This window comes from Temnothorax longispinosus, chromosome 5, assembly GCF_030848805.1.
Source record: "Temnothorax longispinosus isolate EJ_2023e chromosome 5, Tlon_JGU_v1, whole genome shotgun sequence".
In the NCBI taxonomy this organism is placed as follows: domain Eukaryota; kingdom Metazoa; phylum Arthropoda; class Insecta; order Hymenoptera; family Formicidae; genus Temnothorax; species Temnothorax longispinosus.
Window position 1 is genome coordinate 16,474,245 of NC_092362.1, and position 22,038 is coordinate 16,496,282.

Below are 22,038 nucleotides of genomic sequence, written 5' to 3' on the forward strand. Positions count from 1 at the left end.
CTATCAACTAGAGATACCCCCGAGCCACAAACTATCCCCTCCCGCCGCGAAATTCCTAGAGCGAATCTTGTCGCTCTTGCTAGTTTCCTGGCAGCTCGCTCGGCTTCCGACAATCGTCTTCGGCCGCGTGTTCCGTGTCGGTGCACGCGCGCACGCACGCGGAGACGCACGTGCGCGTCTCCGGTCCGCGCGCGCGTTACGTCGTTGCGTCCGCGTCGCTCCGCACACGCTCGTGATCGGCCTCGTGCGACCGCGTATGTGGCGTGCCGACGTGTATACGGCAATACGACAATACGGCGCGGCGACACGCGCAACACGCGCGCAGACCGCAAGCGGAGCGCGTATGCGAACACCGTCGAGCCTCGTACGTGACGGGGACGACGAGTGGGCGTGACGTGTACGTACACGCGTTACACGCATTCCTTGACCGGTTTCTACACCGCGAGGCTCCCCGAGGATCAGGCGAGCATCCTAAGACGGAACAGGCCGGTTCCCGCCGATCCGAAATCACACAGCTCCGCTTAGCTCCGTTTTTTTTCTCCCTCTCTCCGCGCGAACCGTCGCGTTGCGCGTACCTATACTGGCTGACACTCTCCTCCGCTGCTTCCTGCGCCGTGAATGAAGAAGAACGAAACGGCGATGACGAGACCGTTCACTATCAGAGTCAGGAAAAATAGCAAATTGCGTGCAAAATATAAAATACGTCGAAATATATAAGAACTAACGAAGAATTACAGATACGATAAAGTACATTCTATTATATTCTTACGAAACTAAAAGTCAAAAGTCAAGACGATATAAATGTCACTAACAGATAATATTTATTCGACCGCGGTGGAGAGTAAATTAGAATTTTTAATTTATGCTGACCTTGCCGATACATTAAATACTGCGTGTAAAGTAATATTTCCCGATGTAAATTTTTTCAACATAAACAGGAAGTTGTACATGATATAATATCATATGCATTTAAACAAATGATGAAATAAACAATCCAAACAGAGTTCATTATACAATAATTTTCCGATTAAACTTTAAATGTTTTAAACCCGTTTTAAATTTAGTTAGATATTCATTACTTTTCTATGATTATATTAACTGTAAAATAATGACATTAATTTTTGCCATATGTATAGCTAGTTTCGTTTTTTAATTGTAAAGCATTGTGTTTAACATAAGTTTAAAATAAGTGATCGATATAAGAAGTAGAGCTGTGATCTCACAATTAGACGGATTCAAACTACATATCAATATTTACGTTCTGACGAGTGTCACACCGCTGTTTTCGACCTTCCGTAAACAATTTTCGTAAACGCGGTTCTTCACGTGGTTTCTGTACCTCTGTATTTAGTATCTAGTGCTTCGCAATACGGTTCGCAAAACGGTTATAATGGCAAAGCAGAAAACAGAATATGATTTTGTGCTTGAACATTACATTCCTACATTAATGTGCCAATATTGTGACGCGATTTTTGTATATAAAAGTAAAAGGTTTTCAACGTTTGAGAAAATAATGATACAATTAAAAGAGCATTTATCACGCAAACATCATTTAGAATATAATTTCGTACATTCTATGGAATCCGTACATAATATGGAACATGATGTGAATAAAGAAAAGATCCCGGTACGTCGCTTCGTACGGAAACATTTCTCAAAATTAACGAATTATGCGGCAAAATGTCGTAATTGTTTTGCGGTAGTTGATTTTACACGCCCGCGTGCGTTACATAACCACTTGCATAATGTACATGAAAACGAATTAACAGAAACAGAGCACAAAGATAAAAGACTCGATTGGAGATGGGATTACTTAATAACTAATAAGAATGATGATATTATGGGGAAATGTAAACTCTGTGGTCATCCATTTAAGCAAGAAGATGGAATATATAATACATTTGTTTCTCATCTGAATAAATCTCATGGGTAAGTACATTAAAAAATTAATTAAAATATTGAAAAATATAAAATTGACAATAATGAAACAATCGATAGCTAAAGAAAATGTAGCGGAGATACGAGTGTTGATCAAGGCATACCTATATATCATAATTATATAGTATTTATGATCAAAATTATCAAATCTGTAAAATATTTGAGTTAGACACTTAATTGTTTCTAAATGTCTGAATAATAAAATTTCTTAATAGATTCAGAATAATGTGCACAATTGGAACTAATTTCTTCATTGTATTTCTTACTTCATTAATCACTCTGAATATAAATGTAGGAGAACCAGTCCAAGTTCAATCGATGACACGAGCAGCGATTCAGATATAGATACGACTGTAAAAGAAGTGAAACATCAGGAAGACTCAGCCTCTTCATCCAAGAATTCGCTCCAAATGACAGAAGGAACAAATGATTTTAACGAGTAATTATTCGCTTTGTATTTATTATACAATATATATAAATAAATTTTATGCATTAAACATTGCTTTAAAAACGATTTTTGCCTCTAAACAAAGTAGCGTGTATAAGTAGAACTAATTTTTTATGGCACATTTCTTACTTCTTTGATCTTCATATATAAATATAGAAAAACCAATTCAAGTTCAAGTAACGATATTGATGATTCGGGCAGTAAAATAGACTCAGCAGCTTCATCTAAGAATTCGCCTCAAATGACGAAAGGAACAAATGTCCTTAATGAGTAATTATCCGCTTTGTATTTGTTATACAATATATATGTGTTTGTGTGTGTGTATGTGTGTAAATAGCTTTAAAAACATTGCTTTAAAAACGATTTTGGCCTCTTAATGAAGTAGCGTGCATAATTAAAATAAATTTCTTCATGGCACATTTCTTATTTCTTTAATCTCTATGTATAAATATAGGAAAACCAATTCAAGTTCAAGCAGTGATACTGATGACTCGGGCAGCGATATGACTATAGTCATATTAAAAGTGGAATATATGGAAGGCTCGGAAGTTTCATCTACGAATTTGCCCTAAATGACAAAAAGAACGAATGATCCTAACAAATAATTATTTATTCGTATTTATTATACCATATATGTAAATAGATCTTATATATTAAACATTGCCTTCATGACATAAATAAAGTAGTTGATATAAGTTACTAGAATCGAATTAAGTGTGGATTTCCAAATTTAAATTAATTTTGTCGCTTAAAAATTATTTGGACATCCGAGGAACTTTTAAGTGGTGAATAAAGTCATAATAATGTCATCACGTTATTATGACTTTTATATTGTACCTGGAGTTATGATAACATTATGAGCAATATATAAAATTCCTCTGCATGCAAAATAGGATTTTATTTGCGTATCAATCTTCAGACTGTGCGATTTGCGTATTTGGCTGTCAAAAACTCAAGGTCCGTGATTGACTAACTTCCTATGAACGTACTTTATTTTATGTGTAAGATGATATGTATATGTGTATGTACCTCTTGTAAATCTTTAAAAGATCATATATATATTAATATATATATATATATATATTAAATATATATATCAAATATATAATATATATTATACATATATATTATATTTGATCTTATTTTTAGATTTAGATGTATCATATATAAATTTATATTGATCTTAATTATAATGGTTATAACGTTGATAATGTATACATTGGCTGCATTCCGATATTCACTGTCAGTACTAAAAATACATATTTTTCTATATTTTACGTTTACGTACGCTATAGATTTTTAGTACTGACTGTTGCTGACAGTAAATATCGGAATGCAGCCATAGAAAGATAAAGAAAACAAAATCAACTGAGTTTATAGTGATCCTAGGCTGCCGATATTCACTCCTCTTGTACTCTTGTCAGTGCTAGAAATCTATACGTTATCTGATGTAATAGGTTTTCAGCACTGGCAGTGTGAATATCTCTCGAAACACAACCTTTATTATGCTCAGTGACTTTGCTTTTTGGCTTTGTTTTATGTAATTTCTTCGAATTAAAAATTGCGATAGTCGAATAATTGTAAGTGGAGCGATATGATCTGACTGTTAAAGATCTGTCAAACTATAATATCAATATCTACATATGAGCAAAGAATTATTTCGCATTTCTTTTCGACCTCCCTTAAATATGTTTCTCGACATTTCTTCGTGAAATAGCTTTTGTATCGTATTTAAGTGATACAGAGGCTGTACCATTAAGAGGATGGCAACGCAGAGTTTAGATTTTAGATGGTTTAAGTAGTTATTTATTGAAACACTATACTTTCTTAAAGAATTTTAAGGCAGAATGTAAAATGTGCAAGAAAATTGATGAAATTCACTGGCAACTTTAAGAACACATTTAATCCATCACAAGACAATTGATAAAGTGCACAAAGGAACGGTAGACAAAATAGTTTGATATGGCAATATTCCATTAAATTAGAAGATTCTAATATGATTCACAGTGCGATGTTTGTCATAAAATTGATCATACTAAAACGTACATATATCAAAACGCTCTTATTTCGTAAACATATGAGTAAATTAAACAACAAAACGATCACAGAAAGACCACGTGGCATCATGTGTCTGAATAACTGAATAATACACACACATATATATGCATATATCGGACAATGCGTAATTTATTATATCGTAATAAAATTTATTACAGCAGCGAGATATTTGGAGGGACTCTCAAAAGTCTAAAGGAGGAAGACAAACCCCAGTCGGGGCAGTCGGGTGTAGCATGTTTCAAAATCATAACACGATGACAATCATTATTTTCTTTTTCAGCGGGTCGGATTTTCATCATTCCCCTTCTCCTCGCGATTCGCAGTCGACGTCTCGTCGCGCGTCGGCCCGGTGTTCCTCCACGCGCGCAATGACGTGGTCTGTGGAAACGTCGATCGTGGAGCAGGCCAGTTCTCGGGGACCCCCCGGCACAGGGCGGCATCACGCCGAGGAGCCGGTCCGGAGTCCGGAGCGCAGTACCGCGCCGCGCGCTGCATCGCTCTCGCGGTCCGCGGTCCGGAGATCACCGGCTCCGACCTGCCTCCCGCCGTCTTATGCGCTCCTCTTGAAAGGGGAGCGCTGCGGAGTGGCCGCTCCGCGCATCACTGCGCCCCACTATCCTTCCACGCACTCGCACTCGCAAGCCGCGCGCGTACGAACGCGCCGCGGGCCGCGGATCTCTCGGCCCGCGAATAGCGGAGCGGTCAACCCGTTCTCTCTTTCTATCTCCTTCTCTTTCTCTTTCCCCGCGGCCGTGGCGGATCGGAACCGCGACTCGTTATAAACGGCGGAGGGTCACTGGACCAAGTCGGAAACTCCGAGAGAGATTCTTGACCCGATCAAGCCGATTATTTAATAATTAAAAATGAGAAAAATTTCTTAATAGCAAGATATTTCTAAATTCTGAGATGATTTATTATTTCGAGTGTTTTTCTTCTTTCGTGTTCTCGAGGACCACTCTTGTCGAGGTTCTGGTTCCGGTTCTGAGTGGTTGGTCGAAGTCCATGGGACGCCGAAGGGCAACGCTCGCTTAGCGATCGAACGAGCGATAGAGACAGCTCGGATGAGCGGCGAACGAGCTGTATTATATAAATTGCCTATTTAACACAGACTCATAGATAAGTGATTCGAATGCACGCTGCACATGCACGGGGGACAGTCCGAATGGTTACGCGCATCCAAAGAGAGAGAGAGAGACACGTACGACTCTTTCATGTTCCTGACAACCTATTCGCGTGGAGTTCATTGGTACGTTTCCACGGTGCTCCGTGCTGTAGCACCCAGCTCGACCGAATGCGAATGACCCACAAACTCGCGTGCGTCTATCCTCCTTTTCCCCCACAGCCATCAACGACGTCGACCGTCTGGGCGTTCATGATCTCCCGGTAGACGGTCGACTCTAGTCGATCGACAAAAGTATCTCGCTGTTGCCCGGACGACTCCTCGGGGTCGGGCGACTTTTGTCGCGCGTAACGTAAAGTCGTCGGGTATATAAAGAAACCGGATGGAAACAGAATCGACTGCCTCGACGCCCATATTTGGCCGACAGACATAACTTTCTATGAGGGCCCCACACAGTTGAATCACAGATGAATTTACTTGCTCAATCAGAAATTATTTCATGAAATATTTATAAGGACATTAAAAACAATAAAGACATATCCTTATAATATAATTAAGTAAACCGTTTCAAGTAATTTATTGAAAATAAAATGATCAAAAAATACATTAATTTTGCATGACATTTTGGAATCAAAGCATAATTGTAATCTCACAGATCGTATAGATATAGAAAAGTATGTTACTGTTTTCGGTTTTTTTTCTTTGTTATAACTTATAAGTAAGAGATAGATCTATCTCTCTAGATCGGCAATGTACCTTGCTTATATATTTCATATACGATCGAGCACTTCTCGGTTTTAGAAATCCTAAAGGCCATTGCACGTAACAAAGTTTTAGTCATAATCGTAAGGCCGTAAGAAAATAGACCAATCACACTCGATTATTCTTCGAGATCGAGGAGAATAATCGACTGTGATTGGTCTATTTTCTTACGGCCTTTCGATTATGACTAAAACTTTGTTACGTTCAATGGCCTTAAGGCTTATGATTAGAGCAGTTAGCTATAGTCAAAATGTTAAACATGTCTACCCAGCAATTTTTATACAATTATATTATTTATATTTTTATATTTCACAATAGAATTTTCTCATGGTCTTGAATATACGTATAATGATAAAATATATGCAATAAGAATGTAAAATAATAATGTAATATATGATTAAACAAGATTTTATTCTAATCAGTAAAATACAAAAATCGGTCTCTTCCGATTTCTTTTTCTGGCTACACTTGGCGGCAGCTAGAAATAATGCGCAGTGTGTTTCCGAAATAAAATTAAAGGTATACATTCTTCCTTTTCGAAAGGTCGCGTGCCGAACGGGTTCATGTAATTGAGCTGACAGAGCATGGATTTATATAATAATGCTGCACGTGCCGCGTGCAGCATGTTCAACGTCTCTCGATTATGCCTGCAAACGCATATGCCAAGGACTCTTCGATTGACCCGGAGGATAGCGTTAATAAGACAAACGATGGCCTCGATGGAATTCGAGGAATCTGTCAATCTACACGTGCGATAATTGTACATTATCGGACTGACAATGAATCGTAAACTTTTTTTTTATTTAAGTTACGTACACAATTAACGTTCTGCGTATGTCGGTATATATACAGGGTGCGGAAAAAATGTTTAGAATCTCCGAATAAGAAAATGTTATGAATTAGTAATTTTCCTGTTTATAGATAGTAATAACGAAAAGTCTTATATTTTTTTTATCTTCTAAAAAATATTTTTGTAGAAACCTTCAAACATCTTATTATTTTTTATTTTATTATAAAACAATAAACAAAATAATAAAAATATGTTAATAAATTTATAATGCATAAGTTTGATTTTATTTCACATATAGATATTTTTCAATGGCCTCGAACTTTTGACCATAAGGTATATATGTATAGATATATATATATACATATATAATACATGATTTATATTAATATTCTCGCCAAGGTGAAGCAATGCCGCGTGCATCTGGCTTGGATATGATATGCGTATCCAAATGATTTACTGTGATTTACTGTTCAGAGTTCATATTCAGACACGCTTCTTACAACGCCGAGAGCGAGAGAGCTTTTGGCGCAGCCGTAGGTTAGGCTGGGTTAGGCCTCGGCGCGATTCGGCGCTATCTTGAGAACGTTCTATTTTTATACCGGCGGAGCGGCCTCTGATCTCGCCGCCATCTGTGAAGCGACACGAAACGCTTCTTCGCGGAGAACTGCGGAGTGCGGAGAGCTCGGGTACTCGCGCACCTTGGCGACCTCGGGGGGACGTGGGGACTGGGGACTCCCGGGTTTGCGTGCTCCGGAAGGAGTGTGGAACGTCCGCGGTTTTCTACGATGTTCGTGACGAAAGGTATCCTCTGCTGCGTGTGCTCGCTACGTCGCGCCGATTAATCGCCCCCCCAGGATTCGCTCGAGTTTCACGGAGCGCCGGAGACGGGTATATTTACTATATTTATCGCTGCCAGTGGACGCGCGGGATGCTGTTGCGTATCCTCGCTGAAAGTGCCTCGTATAGCAACTCTATCTTCGCGCGGTGGTCACGTCGTAGGACCGAAAGCGATGACTTCTTCGAGGAGTGACGTTCATCCCCGTACGTTCGATCCCGAGCTGAGCTTCCGCCACGAGAGACTGGTATTCCGCGAGGAAATGACATTGCGCACTTGCTTTCATACGTGTGGAGGTGAATCGACGGCTCGGCGAGTCGCATGTCAGTTAGAACGTGGCGTTTGACGTTCTGTTTTGTGAGCAGGTACACGCTAAGCTCAGCCCTTGGGGTGTTCCGGCGAGAGAGGAGTACGAGAGAGGCGCCGGTCGAGTGTCTGGCGAGTGGAGTACGCAACAACATGCCTTCTGTTTGCGGCGATATGAACGATACGGCTGGTAAATCACATGCTTCTGTCCATTATTGTCATACCTCATGCCTACGCTATCATATCTGTGATATCGGTTTCAATGTAGCAACTGCGTAAATACTTTCAATATATATATAAGAGTGAACTTGCGCAGCAGCTGCCTCGCAATCTGGCGTCATGGAAGGCATCTCCAGTACGGATAGCGTGGGAACGCAGAGTGACATATCAGGGCACACGACGGTGCCGGGGAGGCCCAGGATGGACGTTGCCTGTGTCTTGGATTTGCAACAATCGGAACATCTGGCTCAACGAAAGAAAGCGCTGGACGAAGTTAGACAGGCCTGCAATTTGGTCAACGCCAACATACATCATATTCAGGTATAATTTTTGTACGATTTTGGCACGATTTGAATAACAGCAGGATGGTAAAATGCGTATTTTGAACGAGACTCCGAACGAAAATGTGATAAAAGTAAAAAGCGAACTGTTGCAACATAACAATCTTATCAGTTTCAAAACAAGTTATTTATATCGAAAGTCAAGTACTAGATTAATCTTAATAATACTTTCTATACTCTTAAAGCTATAAATAAGTGAAGATACGAGAGTTGCAAGAAGACTGTAGAGTAAAGTTTTGATTTTAATCCTCCTTTTAATTTTCCATACACCTTGTGTAGTTTGAGAAACTTGATTTTGGCGAGACCAATGTGCTGGACACGTTTTATAACGCTGATGTGGCGGTTGTGGATTTAAGTATACAGTTGCAACAATCTGCGCTGTTTTATCATCTCGGTGTCAGGGAAAGCTTCGGAATGAAGGAAAACATTTTGCTGTATAATGATATAGACACCGAAGCTACAATTAGACTTAAGGTACGTATGTACAATGTACACCGCTCAGACTCTTTAATGCTTTTAGAATGTAAATGCGAATAAGTCTTGTACATACACTCATTGCGAAACGCTGAACATAACGTAGCGGTAAGGCATAAGTGACCTTGGCCGTTTGTTAGACTTAGGATGCACTTTATAGCAATGATCTCAATTAATGCTCTCATAAATTGCCCGAGGCGCAAGTGATCCATACTGTATGCACTGTCGCAGCATAACAAACACACAGTTCCAGTATTCCTGTATTCTTGATATTGAGAACATATCCATCTAGTAGTTTTCTCTCGCAAGAATTATTTATAACACATAAAAAGTTCTATTTTAAGTATCTGTTTCCGAAAATTGTGTTGTATTTAATTTATACAAGAAGATTTTAAAAAGTGGAAATAGTGAAAGGGCGTTAGCTTTTACGATACATTTCACATTTCTTATTATCACGCATTTCTCACGAGTAGATCAATCTTGCTGATTTGTAGGCACTTGAACAATTATCTGAATTTTTAATCATCACTTAGCTATTAACATAATTAATTTCTGCTTGCTGATTAATTTTTCCGCGAGATTTTTGTCGTTTTGAGAGCTTCGGAAAGAGTTGGTATTTTTACTACGGTCGGCGATAAGTTAGAACGTAGAACGTATTAGAACGTGCGCGCGGAACGGTACTGGACGTCAGATAGCCGTGAGTTTAACATTCGGTACTATCAAATGAAATGATGTCTCTGCCTGTTGGGCAAGCACCAAATATGTAATTCCGCTTAATATGGAGTAGAAAAACGTGAGCTCATACTCTCAATATAGCAGTTACTTAATGTAGTAGTTAGTGCTGGCCGATCACGCGTAATATGTTGCAACATTGTGCATTTACTGATTCGTTATACGTGCGTTTCAACTCTGTAGTGCATCCAGATTCTTGATTCTATTTGAAATTTTCGTATTGAATAATTTATAAGAAAGTGTAAGAATTGATGTTGAGGTGCATGCACTAAAGTTAATGTAAAATTATATGGCAAATAATCATGAAATGAGTTGTGAATAATGGAAAGTTGAACTCAGTTATTATGCTTGTATATTATTGATAACATAATATATAGAAGTATGTCGTGGCGAAATACAAATAATCTTTTTACGTGATTTGTGATTAGCATTATTTTTCTGATAGCGTTTACAAAATAAATTCTTTTTAATTATAGCGGTATGCAATATTTTTAAACATATAACTAGTTTATACAGAAAAAATTTTTTATTCAGTTATCCTGTGGCAGTTATACATTTGTTTCGTATCGCGTTGTGGAATCGTGTGGCTCATGTGTAGCTACTAACCCAGCGACCAGCAGAATCACGAGCGAAGAAACAATAGATCCCAAACAGCACCTCACTCTGAAGCTCAAGAAATTGTTTCAGGATGTAGAAATACAATCCAAGTAAGTAAATGTGAAAATCACTTCCAGTACAAGCAGAAATGTCATATTAAAAAATTTTAATCGTTATTTCATCAAGAAGTGCAGGAAACAGACATGTTTAATATGTTAATGTGAACCACGCTTTTATTAAAACTTTCAGAGCACACATGAAGGAGAAATTTCTGGCAGATTTACGCAAGGCGCGTGAGACGTATTCTGGAGAAGAACTCTCCAGAGCTCTGAATAACATGCGCAAACGTTTAGATGATCCAAATGTTCTGTCAGGAGAAGTCGTTTTAAATGTTCTCATTTCATTCCGGGAAATACAGGTAAAATAATGCTAGATTAATGATACTTCCCAATGGGAATTGTACCGTCAGAGACATTTACATTTATCCTAAAATTATCAGGGTTACGATGCAATGGTACAATTGGTTGATGATTTGAGAACTATACCAACTCACAAGAATTATATAAATACTCCAGCTATAAGATATTTATACGCATTTGCTCTAAATCGACGAAATAAAGAGGGTGATCGAGAAAGAGCATTAAAGGTTATCGAGAAAGCGCTGGAGAAAAAGGAAAATCATGTTCCTGATATGTTATGTTTATGTGGAAGAATATATAAAGACAAATTTGTAGAGAGCAGACATACAGATGAGGAGAGTTTAAAGAATGCGATCCACTGGTACAGAAAAGGTTTTGAGGTATAGTATCTGTGTACATAAATCTTTTCTCTATTCTTGGAAGCATCTCTGTCGATGCATATATGTATTGTTTTTGTTATATTTGTAGGTTCAGCCGAACGAATATGCTGGTATAAATCTTGCTACTTTATTGGTCATAGCAGGAAATGAATTCTCTAAAAGTGAGGAGTTACAGCACATAGGAATGGTATTAAATAACTTAATTGGCAAGAAAGGCAGTTTACCGAGCTTAAAAGATTATTGGGATGTAGCGACATTTTTTGAGATTAGTGTATTAGCGGAGGATTATTCGAAAGCTATACAAGCAGCTGAATGTATGTTCAAATTAAAACCACCGAATTGGTAGGTATACGAGAAAAAAAGTTTAGATATTTATTCGGTAAAAAACAACCATGTCTAAAATTGAGAACAAAAATATATATTTAGAACTTATTTTAATTAATTATTTTAATTTTTAGGTATCTGAAATCGACAATCGGCAACATATCACTGATAGATAGGTTTCGTAAAAAGAATGAGGAAGCTGAAATTTCACCGGAGGAACAAATATTCAGTTTTTGGATGGACTACTTTGTCGAAGCTACAAAGCCGGAGGTTGGCGATAGTATACGGTTTCCAGTAAGTTGATAAATGGAATCGTTCTACTGAGGATCCAGTTTCCAATTTGGGAGATTGTGGCTTATAGTTATGTGTTACCAATCCAGCTTACTTCTGTACATTTTGGGTCAAAGTAAGAATAATATAAAACTGCTCTTAGTGCAGATTTATGGATTCACTCTTAAGAACTTCCCACTTTAATAATCTTTCCATTAAAAACGCTTAATACATTTATAATATTTTTATTAGATTTTAGTGTTGGAACCAACAAAGATTTTAATGCCGAGTTATGTGAACGTGAATCTTGGCGCGGAAGAGAAGTCTATACAAATATGGAATTTGTGTTTGGATAATATGAGAAACAATTGTAAACAAGTTCACGATTGGTTGTTTACCGCGAACATGATACGTAGCGTAAGCCTATACAAAAGGGATGAAAGATGCCTGTTTCTGTATGTTCATCAAAACTCGGATGATTTTCAAATGTACCTGCCATCAGTACAATGTAGGCAAAGATTTTACGACTTGATCTTGGAGATGACTAGGGATCAAGAAGGCATGGTTACAGATTTGGATGCTTACATGACTGATGAGCGCATGAAGGTCTCTATCCATTTTTAATATCACTTTATTATATTAGTAGCGTGTATACATGCATTTTGTACATAACCTTTAATTATTTTATTAATTTTGTAATTTATGTATTTTTATAGTTCGAATATGAATTGGATGATCAAAATAAGCGCATAATTCTCGGCAAAGGAACATACGGCGTTGTGTATGCAGCGCGTGATTTAAATACGCAAGTCAGGATTGCGGTGAAAGAAATTCGTGAACGAAACTTGGGCGATGTACAGCCTCTTCACGAAGAGATCAAATTACATAGCCAATTGAGACACAGGAATATCGTTCAATATTTGGGCTCAGTAAGCGAGGATGGATATTTCAAAATCTTTATGGAGCAAGTTCCTGGAGGTAGGAAAGAAATAAATATTTTAACATAAAAAAATGACATTTCTAAATATTCATAATTTCTCATAATTTCAGGAAGTTTATCAGCCTTGCTAAGATCGAAATGGGGTCCTTTAAAAGAAAACGAATCGACCATCTCATATTATACTAAACAGATGTTGGAAGGCCTTAAATATCTCCATGATCAAAAAATAGTTCATAGAGATATAAAAGGTACATAATTTGTAAGATGCATGAATTTCACGCTTATTTGTTAAAGCAAATAATATCTTTACTTCTATTATTACAGGTGACAACGTATTGGTAAATACATACAGTGGAGTTGTAAAGATATCTGATTTCGGTATGTCCAAACGTTTGGCTGGATTATGTCCGAGTACAGAAACATTTACTGGAACATTACAATACATGGCACCTGAAGTTATTGATAAAGGTCAACGTGGTTATGGTGCGCCTGTGAGTTTAAACGTTTTGTTTTGAGAGTATTCACACATAGGATAAAGACATATTTTCTTGTATCATCGCAATGACAATTATTCAAATTTTTCTTTAGGCGGATATTTGGTCTTTAGGTTGCACGATAGTTGAGATGGCCACTGGAAAGCCTCCATTCATTGAACTAGGTTCTCCACAAGCAGCTGTTTTCAAAGTAAATCTAAAATATTAAATACATAACATTTTAGAAACATTGAATTGCTAAACTTATCAAATGTCTGATGTATGTATGCTTTTTTAGGTGGGATATTACAAAATACATCCTGAGATACCGTCAGAGTTATCTGAGAGAGCAAAAAGTTTTATATTGCGTTGTTTTGAGCCAAATCCTGATGTAAGAGCAACCGCGGCAGAGCTATTAGAGGATCCATTTCTTAATGAGTAAATAAAATTAAAGCATAGTACTATTGAGTTTTATAAGTTTTTACAGTTGTATAGTAAAATATTTATTTATAATAGAAAAAAGAAGAGCAGCAGATTAGTCGCACCGCCAGATTTCAGTAGAAGTATATCGGTCCCTGCAGATAGATTGGAACGTTTGGGAAAATGCGATAAAACGAATAACAATCACATTGTCGCTGCCACACCTATGCTGATGTCTCAATCGGATGATAGGTATTACAAAATTTCCACTTTTATTATAATGTTCCGTTTTGTGTGAGCATTTTTGTAGTCTGTGGCGTCCTCGCCTCTGTTTTAGTATATTGTACTTTCATTTGATTTATTTCATTTGTATCACGCAGTTTTGGTGCCAATCTCATTTTTTATGTTGCTTGGTAATTGTCAGCATCGAGATATTAGGAAATGCGGAATTCTATTACTTTCGTATGATAATATTATCAAGGAATAACGTATTTTTAATTTGTGTATTGTCACGCGTTATATGTATATTGTAGTGTGAATTATGTTTATTTCTACTTTAATTAATTTTAAGTTTTAAATAGCCATTATTATATCCTTTAAATTTATTAAAATATTTTAATAACATATTTTTGTTAAAAATTGTTTGTCCAAATTGCAACATTGCACAAAGAATATAATGCAAGAGCATAGTATTTTATGTGAATGCACGTTGCGAATTGTAATTATAAAATGTTAAATTTAGTGCAGGGTTAACGAAGTCAAGCCCATTGAGAGAACGCAGTCCAGCTCACCTATTGTCCCCCATCAGCATGCCTACTGCAATCCTCTCTTTTAACAGGTATGGTTCTAACTTTGTAAATTGTTTATATGCAGGCAAAGTATAACTAAAGGTACGATTTGTTTTGTTGGTTTCGTATTATTTGTGACCATAAATTAGATTTTTTATATAATCATTTATTAATATTAAATGGTTAAAATGCTTAATTATTGTCTTAAAAATGCTTATGTAAACGGTTTGTGTAAAAAAATATCCGTAATTATGCTATCACCTGCACTTTTTGCTATTGAATGTTTATGCTGTTTAGTATCTCGATGTATAACCCAGTAGCTTTGTATATGTAGAAGTCATATCATTCCAGATTTTATGTTCCTTTATGTTTTGTACAAGTAATAATATTAATAAAATTATTATATATAACGTTATTATTAAGTATTTTAAAGTACTATTTGAAATGAAATAATATAATTATATTTTATTATATAACGTTTTTTGTTTTGGGTTCTATATTTATTCTCTTAAGCATTGACATAAAAATATACTAACATATAATCGCTTTACTAAATGATGATTATTACATACATAACAAGTGCAGTTATCTGAATACAATACATTAGAATATAATTTAAATAAAGTAGCCTTTTAACATTTGACTTATCCCATATAATAGCTCATAGCTTTTTACATAATTATCTTAAAATAATAATTCATATCCTAAAAATAGGTGGACTATTTAAATTGTTTCGAAATATTATGTTAAATAACAGATCTTCGCGTATTATGTTCCTTTATATTATATAATACAAGAATAATTAAATCTTTAATTGTATAAATTATTAAATAAGAAAATAATGTCTTAGTATTAAAATACTTAAGATACAAAATTATCAGTTTTAGAATTGTATGCAGGATGTTCTAATGCAATTTTCTGATACACAGTGTTAATAAAATTTTATCACTTCGATAGGTAGTACAAAAGTATAACGTAAAAGAAACATACGATTAATATATTACTGTTTATATTTTTCTAGTGCGATAGGGAATACTCCATCGATAGAAACTAGCGAAACTGATACAGCTGGTGTCTCAATGACCAGAAGAAGTTCGTCTGGTGGCTTGTTATCGCCAGAAGTTGAATTAGGGGGTAAATATATTTCTTGACATTTTATAAAATTAGTATCGGAGATTATTTATGAGAAAATATCAGAAAGAATTTATCAATATTATAATATAAATAAATAATATCGCGATCGTGGGCAGATAGATAAATTGCGAATTTATCCATCTGTCCAAGATTTATTATAATATGATATTATTGATTTATATTTATAAGAAATTGGGATTAAAACAGGACAACCAGGACAAAAATCTGGAGAGGAGCAAGAAGGCTTTTATCTTTTAAAGAAAGATAGCCAAAGACGTATGACATTAACGAGGGTTCTCAACCAAGATGAGGCGAAAATTTGCGAGGTTTGGATGAGAGGTATACATCAGGCGGAGGGACAAACGGTGTTGCAAATGGTATTTACACGCTGAAGCAATAATATTGCGTTGCAAATAATCATCGGCATGTACTTAATTATTTATTACAATTTTAGAGTCATTTAGTGTTACTTATGCGTGGCTTAAGGGATTATATCGCAGAGCAAAATCAGGAAGTAATAGTAACTGCTATTCGAACATTGAAAGAGGAATTGGATTTCGATTCGACCGCTATCAATCACCTACATTTGGCTATTTATTTATTTCAAACGGCAGTAAATGAGGTCCTCAGAATGCACAGTATAAAGCCACATTGGATGTTTGCCTTGGACAATTTAGTAAGAAATGCTGTTCAGGCCGCTATCACCGTCTTATCTCCCGGTAAGTGCTATTTCTTTTCAATAAAATAAAAGTAGCAGCGGTATAACAAATTTTCACATATTCGAGAAAACATTAATGAGAACATACACTTCTGTAAGTAAAAAAGTGTTCCGCTCAGCTAGCTAGAATCTCACATTTTGGTACATGAACCAGATGTCAAGATGTGTAACGCATGTATCTCAAGTATAATACACGTAAAAGAGATTGAGTATGTTATCATGTCAACTCTAAAAATATCTCGAGGGAAAGTCACCAATAATATAGGATCTCTTATGAACGTTGCGTTCAGTAAGAGGATTACCGCATCCTACTTGAGTTCACACACATCTGATTTAGATAGATTTTATTGAAAATCGAGAGATTAGATATTTCCAGATGTAATTAAAAAGTATTATATAACATTAGCATTATATGGAATGTGTTTTGTGTTATAAATTGTGTTTTGTGTATCTAGAATTGGGCGCTAACTTACTTGGACAAGAACGACAACCTGGTGGTCAAGGTCCCGAGGAAGGATCAACGTCTGGGGTATCAACGGTAAACTCTGTAAAATCCCAAAAAACCGGTGACTCCATTGACAATAAGTATTGGAAGGAATATAGAGATCAAATGGGAGCATTAAAGATGGAAAATATGAGGCTACTTCAGGAATTGATAGAAAGTCAGAAATCGTATCAGACATTATTGCAACAAGCTCTCGAAGAGCAGAGAGCTCAAGTTAACACGTTGACACATCTGTGTGAAAGTATTAATAGGAGATCAATAAGACAGGAATCAGGGTACGGAAAACATTTTATTCATTGTTGTGTATTACAACGCATGAAAAATCTGATTAACGTTATATGAACGAATATTTTAAATATCCACAGCTACAATTCTTGCATTTTTGGAAATATATCAGCGTCTTCAATGACTACCGATACGCACAATTCTGCTTCACATCCGGATACGGCCCTTATCGATTGGTTACAGAATCTTCAAATAGATGAGACATCAATCGAGAGGGTAAGTATTCCGCTGATGTTTGAAATAAGCAAGAAGAATAAAAATAAAAGTTATTACATGTTATTTATTTTACATTTTGTATTATTTATTTTACATATGATTTTTAATACTTTTAGTTTCTATATGAGGAATATACACTGGAAGATATTCTGCGTTATGTTACACGGGACGATCTTCGCAGACTAAACTTAAGGTAAAAAATAATGTCTCTATTATTTAATAATTGCGCAGCACGTATAGAGATAAATATCTTATATAAAATTCTAGGGGAGGAATTGAACTCAGGATATGGCAAGCTATATTGAGACATCGAGAGAATAATGGAAATTAAATTGTAAAGACTACAATTACATATTTTCCCATCATTTTTAGTGATAAAGTGTCACTAGTAGCTAGACTTTAAAACAGGGTAAAATATCTGTTTTGATTAGGCTGCAATAAGATAAAAATCTGATGATTTAAATCTCAGTCATATATACTATGTTAGATATAAATCAAATTCCCATAAAGAGAGAGTTTTCTCCGTGACACAATGTTATAATGATATTACTGGTTTATTTCGTAGTTCCTAATGATAGATTGCTATTATTCTTTACAAAGCAATTATATAACAAATCCATGTAAGATGATTTATGTTAACAAAACGTATTATGTCTTAGTGTTTTTATCAGATTTTAATTATTTTGCCAAAGTTGATATCAGAATGTAAGAAACCAGAGTATTTCTACACATAAAATGTATTTTATATATTACATTTTATTATTATAGAGAATTTTGTGGCTTCAATTTTTAAATGGTCAAATCTAGAAGTCTTTGAGTTGAACAGTAAAATGTAAGAAGATAAAACAGTAACAAAAAATGACAGAGAGATTATGAATATGAATCATCAGTAATATATTTGATATTATATTTTGTTCTAAAGTTTAATAATGTTTCCTATTATAACAGAAATAACAGATGCTTCCAGTTGATAATAAAACTGATATAATATTTATATACATAAATTAGTTTTTACAAGATATAGATAGATATATTTGTTGTTGAATAAGCAAATCTATTGCCACTAGAAAATCTTGATTAGGAACGACCTGTATCTTCAGAAAGTAATAACTTTATATAACAACCGTTTACAAATATAACAAATAGTTACATAGCGTCCCATCTAATATACAAATCTTCCCAATATGGGAACGCAATTATTTATAGTGCCTTACAAAACTCGTTCTAGTACAAGAAAAGATATTTATTATATAGAATAAATACATGTAGTCACATATCATTCACATGAGATAGTATGAAATATTCGCTATTGAAATCTTAGGTTGCCGAAGAGCAAAATTTTATTTGCACGAAACATAAATCTTCCAAATCAATTGAGTGTTTTTCTGTCGATATTTGTCATGTAAATAAGATGTTTCTTTTCGGAATTTTTGTAAGAGTTTTACATTGATTCGAGCTTCATGAACTCAATTAAATTCAGGCTTTTGATTCAAGTTTTTGTAGATACGAGTTTTTATTATGACGGAAAAATTCCGATTTTTCTTTTATGCAATATTGTAAAGAGAGAAACTTATCTGTGCCTTTTGCGATGCACAATATATTTTGTACAGTTAGATTTTTTAACATATAAATTTAACATAGTTGAATTTATACAGGTATCTAATTTTAACAAACCCTCGAGAGAGATCGTTTCTCGAAAACCCGGTGCCTAATTGTTTCAAGGATACATTGTACAAGCTGGATTCAGCTTAATTATACGCACACTGATGTTGCAATACATGATATAATGACTGACAAAATTAATGTTAATGCGATATTTTTGTGTACTAATATATTAAAAATTTTAGAGCGATATTTGGTGCTTGTTTTGAGATATTCTAACCAAAGTACTTTTGGGCTCAATTAACGAGAATTTAAGGTAAAAATGTACCAATGCCTGGGCACGTATCTATGTCTGGACATTTTTATTATTTTAGTCTTAAATTTAGCCTTAAATAAGTTATAACGCGAATTAAAATCAAAGAGTCAAAGATAAAAATATTTTTCTTGTATTATATTTTTATTTTTGATTTTAATTCGCGTTATACTATTTAAAAACTAAAATGGTAAAGGTGTCCAGACATAAATCTCTGGCATTGGTACATTTAATTGTCGCAGCAATCAAGAGGGATAAACTTCAAAACAAGCGCCACAATATATTGAATATATTGTTATAACTATTATCGTTTTCACTCACAAAATAGGATTAATTATAATTGTTGCTCGCATGTGCGACCGTTTGTAATAAAGGAATGAACATATAAATCCAGATTATTTATTATAGCCCTAAACAAATTTTCTTAGAATTAAGCACATATATGAACTAAGATGCATGAAAATTGCCTTTTTAGCAACAAATCTTTCACAAACAACTCGATTTTATTCGATAAAAAAATATTCATCGGAAATATATTTAATAAAGGAACTATATTCGAGTTTTTTCGGATGACCAGTTTTGCGAATTCGTCAAATTCCCTTAATTGAAACTGGAGGGTAACGGAGTGGAAGGACAACGTTTTCGAGGGGAAAGGCAATACGGGAAGATGAGTACGTGATCGGCTTCGAGCGTGATATTTTTTTTCGTAGATAACTACTCATAGGAACCGTGTCATTGATATGGACGAGGCGTTCTCTGCGTCTCGGCCTGATATTCCGTTGACAAGATACGGTCTGTTACATAAAAACGTCTTTGTTTCGGTGAATCTAACAAAATATTTCAACTTCTGTGTAGATTTGGCATTGGTCATTTTTGGATACAAAACAAGATTACTTCGAATCGTGAAGCGTCTTTGTCTCAGAAAACTTCTATTTTCGATAATAAAAAAAGCGACACTGGGATTTAAAGTTATGGATTATGATGGAATACACCGTTAGATTTTTAAATCCTCTTTCGCTTCTTTTCATCTGTAAAGGGACAGAACACCTTTGACAGACTGTAAGTAAGTCAAATAGATTCACAACTCTCGTCGGAGGGGTACCGCTTTTCACTCAGCTTGCCAGCTAAGGTTTCTTTGTTATGTCGATCGATATCTTAGGAAGGCAATCTTCATAGTCAGAGATAGCGTTTATCGCCACCTTTAACCTTTCACGCTAAACTAAAAAAATAATACTAAAAAAATTAAATTGCATTCTTTTACTTTTGCTCGTACGCTGGACATAGTGTTGAAAAGATTCTTAAATTGGAAATATTAAAAAAAAATGACTTCTTTTATACACAGAGATTAACATGTCTTAAGTAATTAAATAAATAGATCAAGGAAAACTCAAAAAAGTTATTATTAGGCACAAGATTCCGCTCGATTACTGAAATGTCAATATTTATTTATTCTGTTTATATACTTAATACATTTTTAGTACATTATCTGTATTTTTTAAAGAAAGAAGATACTTCGTATTTTGCTTCTTATCGAAATATAATCTGATAAGTTTTTGATAGTCCATAACTTCCGCTTAAATACTTTACTTTATTGTCTCAGAAAGAAAGATAAATTTACATAAATACAGATTACAAAATGCGAATCGAAATAGAATAATACAATTGTAATACGTAATGTATTAAATGCAGTAATGAAATGTAATAACAAATGCAATAATAAAATGTAATAATGAAATGCAAGAACGAAATGTAATAACAGAATCTCATCAGCTCCGCTTTACAGCAAGCGAATTAATGGTAAACGATTTAAATCGTTCGTCTAGAGAAGAATACGGACGGAATGGCGCGCTTTATCCTAAGAAGAAGGAAGCGTTGAGCAGCTGCACTCGATATTGCGAAAGTTTTCAATCTGCCAACATTCGACGAGCGTCGAAGCGCTGGTCAAAGCTCCGATCAGCTCCGAATCGTGTGAGACAAAAGGCCTCCATCGGCATTTGTACGGAGGCGCACGCACACAAAGACGTCACCGTGCTCCGCGTAAAAAAAAAAAATTTCGTCGCCTCTCTCGCCTTTGTTGCGTTTGCACCTCGCGTGCGTGCAATCTACGCACGGTCACGGCCGCGTATGAAATATTCAGAGTGGCTCGAATGTTAACTGATGACCACTCTTTGATCTGCCATCTTTGTGTGGCTCGTGAGGGGGTGCATCTGCATGCAGATCGATCCCCCGCATCTAGGAGAACCGGCTTATCCGCTCTCCGGCTTCATAGAGAAAGAGAGATAATACCGCGCGCCCTCGTTCGTTTGATATTCTAAAAAGCGTCTCCTCTCCTTGTCATGCAATATTCATTTCGCAAGAGCGATATGACAAACGGAGAAGCTGGATTTTCTCACGGTAGACGCTAATCAGTCGAAGAGCAATTTTTTTGTGACGTTTTAAAATTTTATGAATTATAATTATGAACAGGGTACAATCAAAATACTGATATTATTTAAACTTCTGGTCTTTATCTTAAATTATTAAACTTTAATGGACTTTAAATTCAGGGACATATTTCTTCGTCCGACCATCCATTATTGGCCTCATTCCGAGATGACTTTTTCATAAATCCAAGAATATATTTTAATGGTA

General features: G+C 35.5%; 2 protein-coding genes across 10 annotated transcripts; both read left to right on the forward strand.

Annotated features, from left to right (window-relative positions):
- Window positions 1–92: 92 nt before the first annotated feature.
- LOC139813961 (uncharacterized) lies at window positions 93–4,041 on the forward strand. The gene is made up of 4 exons (XM_071779870.1): window positions 93–1,929; window positions 2,234–2,377; window positions 2,543–2,656; window positions 2,841–4,041. The coding sequence occupies exons 1-4, from the start codon at window positions 1,391–1,393 to the stop codon at window positions 2,956–2,958; spliced, it is 915 nt and encodes a 304-aa protein (XP_071635971.1). The 5' UTR covers window positions 93–1,390; the 3' UTR covers window positions 2,959–4,041.
- Window positions 4,042–7,691: 3,650 nt separating this feature from the next.
- Window positions 7,692–19,796, forward strand: Ask1 (apoptotic signal-regulating kinase 1). Of its 9 annotated transcripts, XM_071777725.1 has the most exons (25): window positions 7,692–8,004; window positions 8,116–8,247; window positions 8,317–8,447; window positions 8,574–8,797; window positions 9,097–9,291; window positions 10,558–10,730; window positions 10,870–11,038; window positions 11,120–11,419; window positions 11,508–11,761; window positions 11,878–12,037; window positions 12,266–12,619; window positions 12,730–12,991; window positions 13,064–13,201; window positions 13,278–13,444; window positions 13,542–13,637; window positions 13,725–13,864; window positions 13,943–14,098; window positions 14,589–14,684; window positions 15,656–15,768; window positions 15,958–16,145; window positions 16,223–16,487; window positions 16,942–17,266; window positions 17,357–17,492; window positions 17,609–17,685; window positions 17,760–19,796. In XM_071777725.1, exons 3-25 carry the CDS (start codon window positions 8,411–8,413, stop codon window positions 17,821–17,823), a joined length of 4,089 nt encoding a protein of 1,362 aa, XP_071633826.1. In that variant the 5' UTR covers window positions 7,692–8,004; window positions 8,116–8,247; window positions 8,317–8,410; the 3' UTR covers window positions 17,824–19,796. The 9 variants fall into 9 exon arrangements, with proteins under 9 accessions (XP_071633826.1, XP_071633825.1, XP_071633827.1 ...); XM_071777724.1 differs by having other exon boundaries at window positions 7,692–8,247; XM_071777726.1 differs by having other exon boundaries at window positions 7,692–8,247; window positions 8,577–8,797.
- The last annotated feature ends 2,242 nt before the right edge of the window (window positions 19,797–22,038 follow it).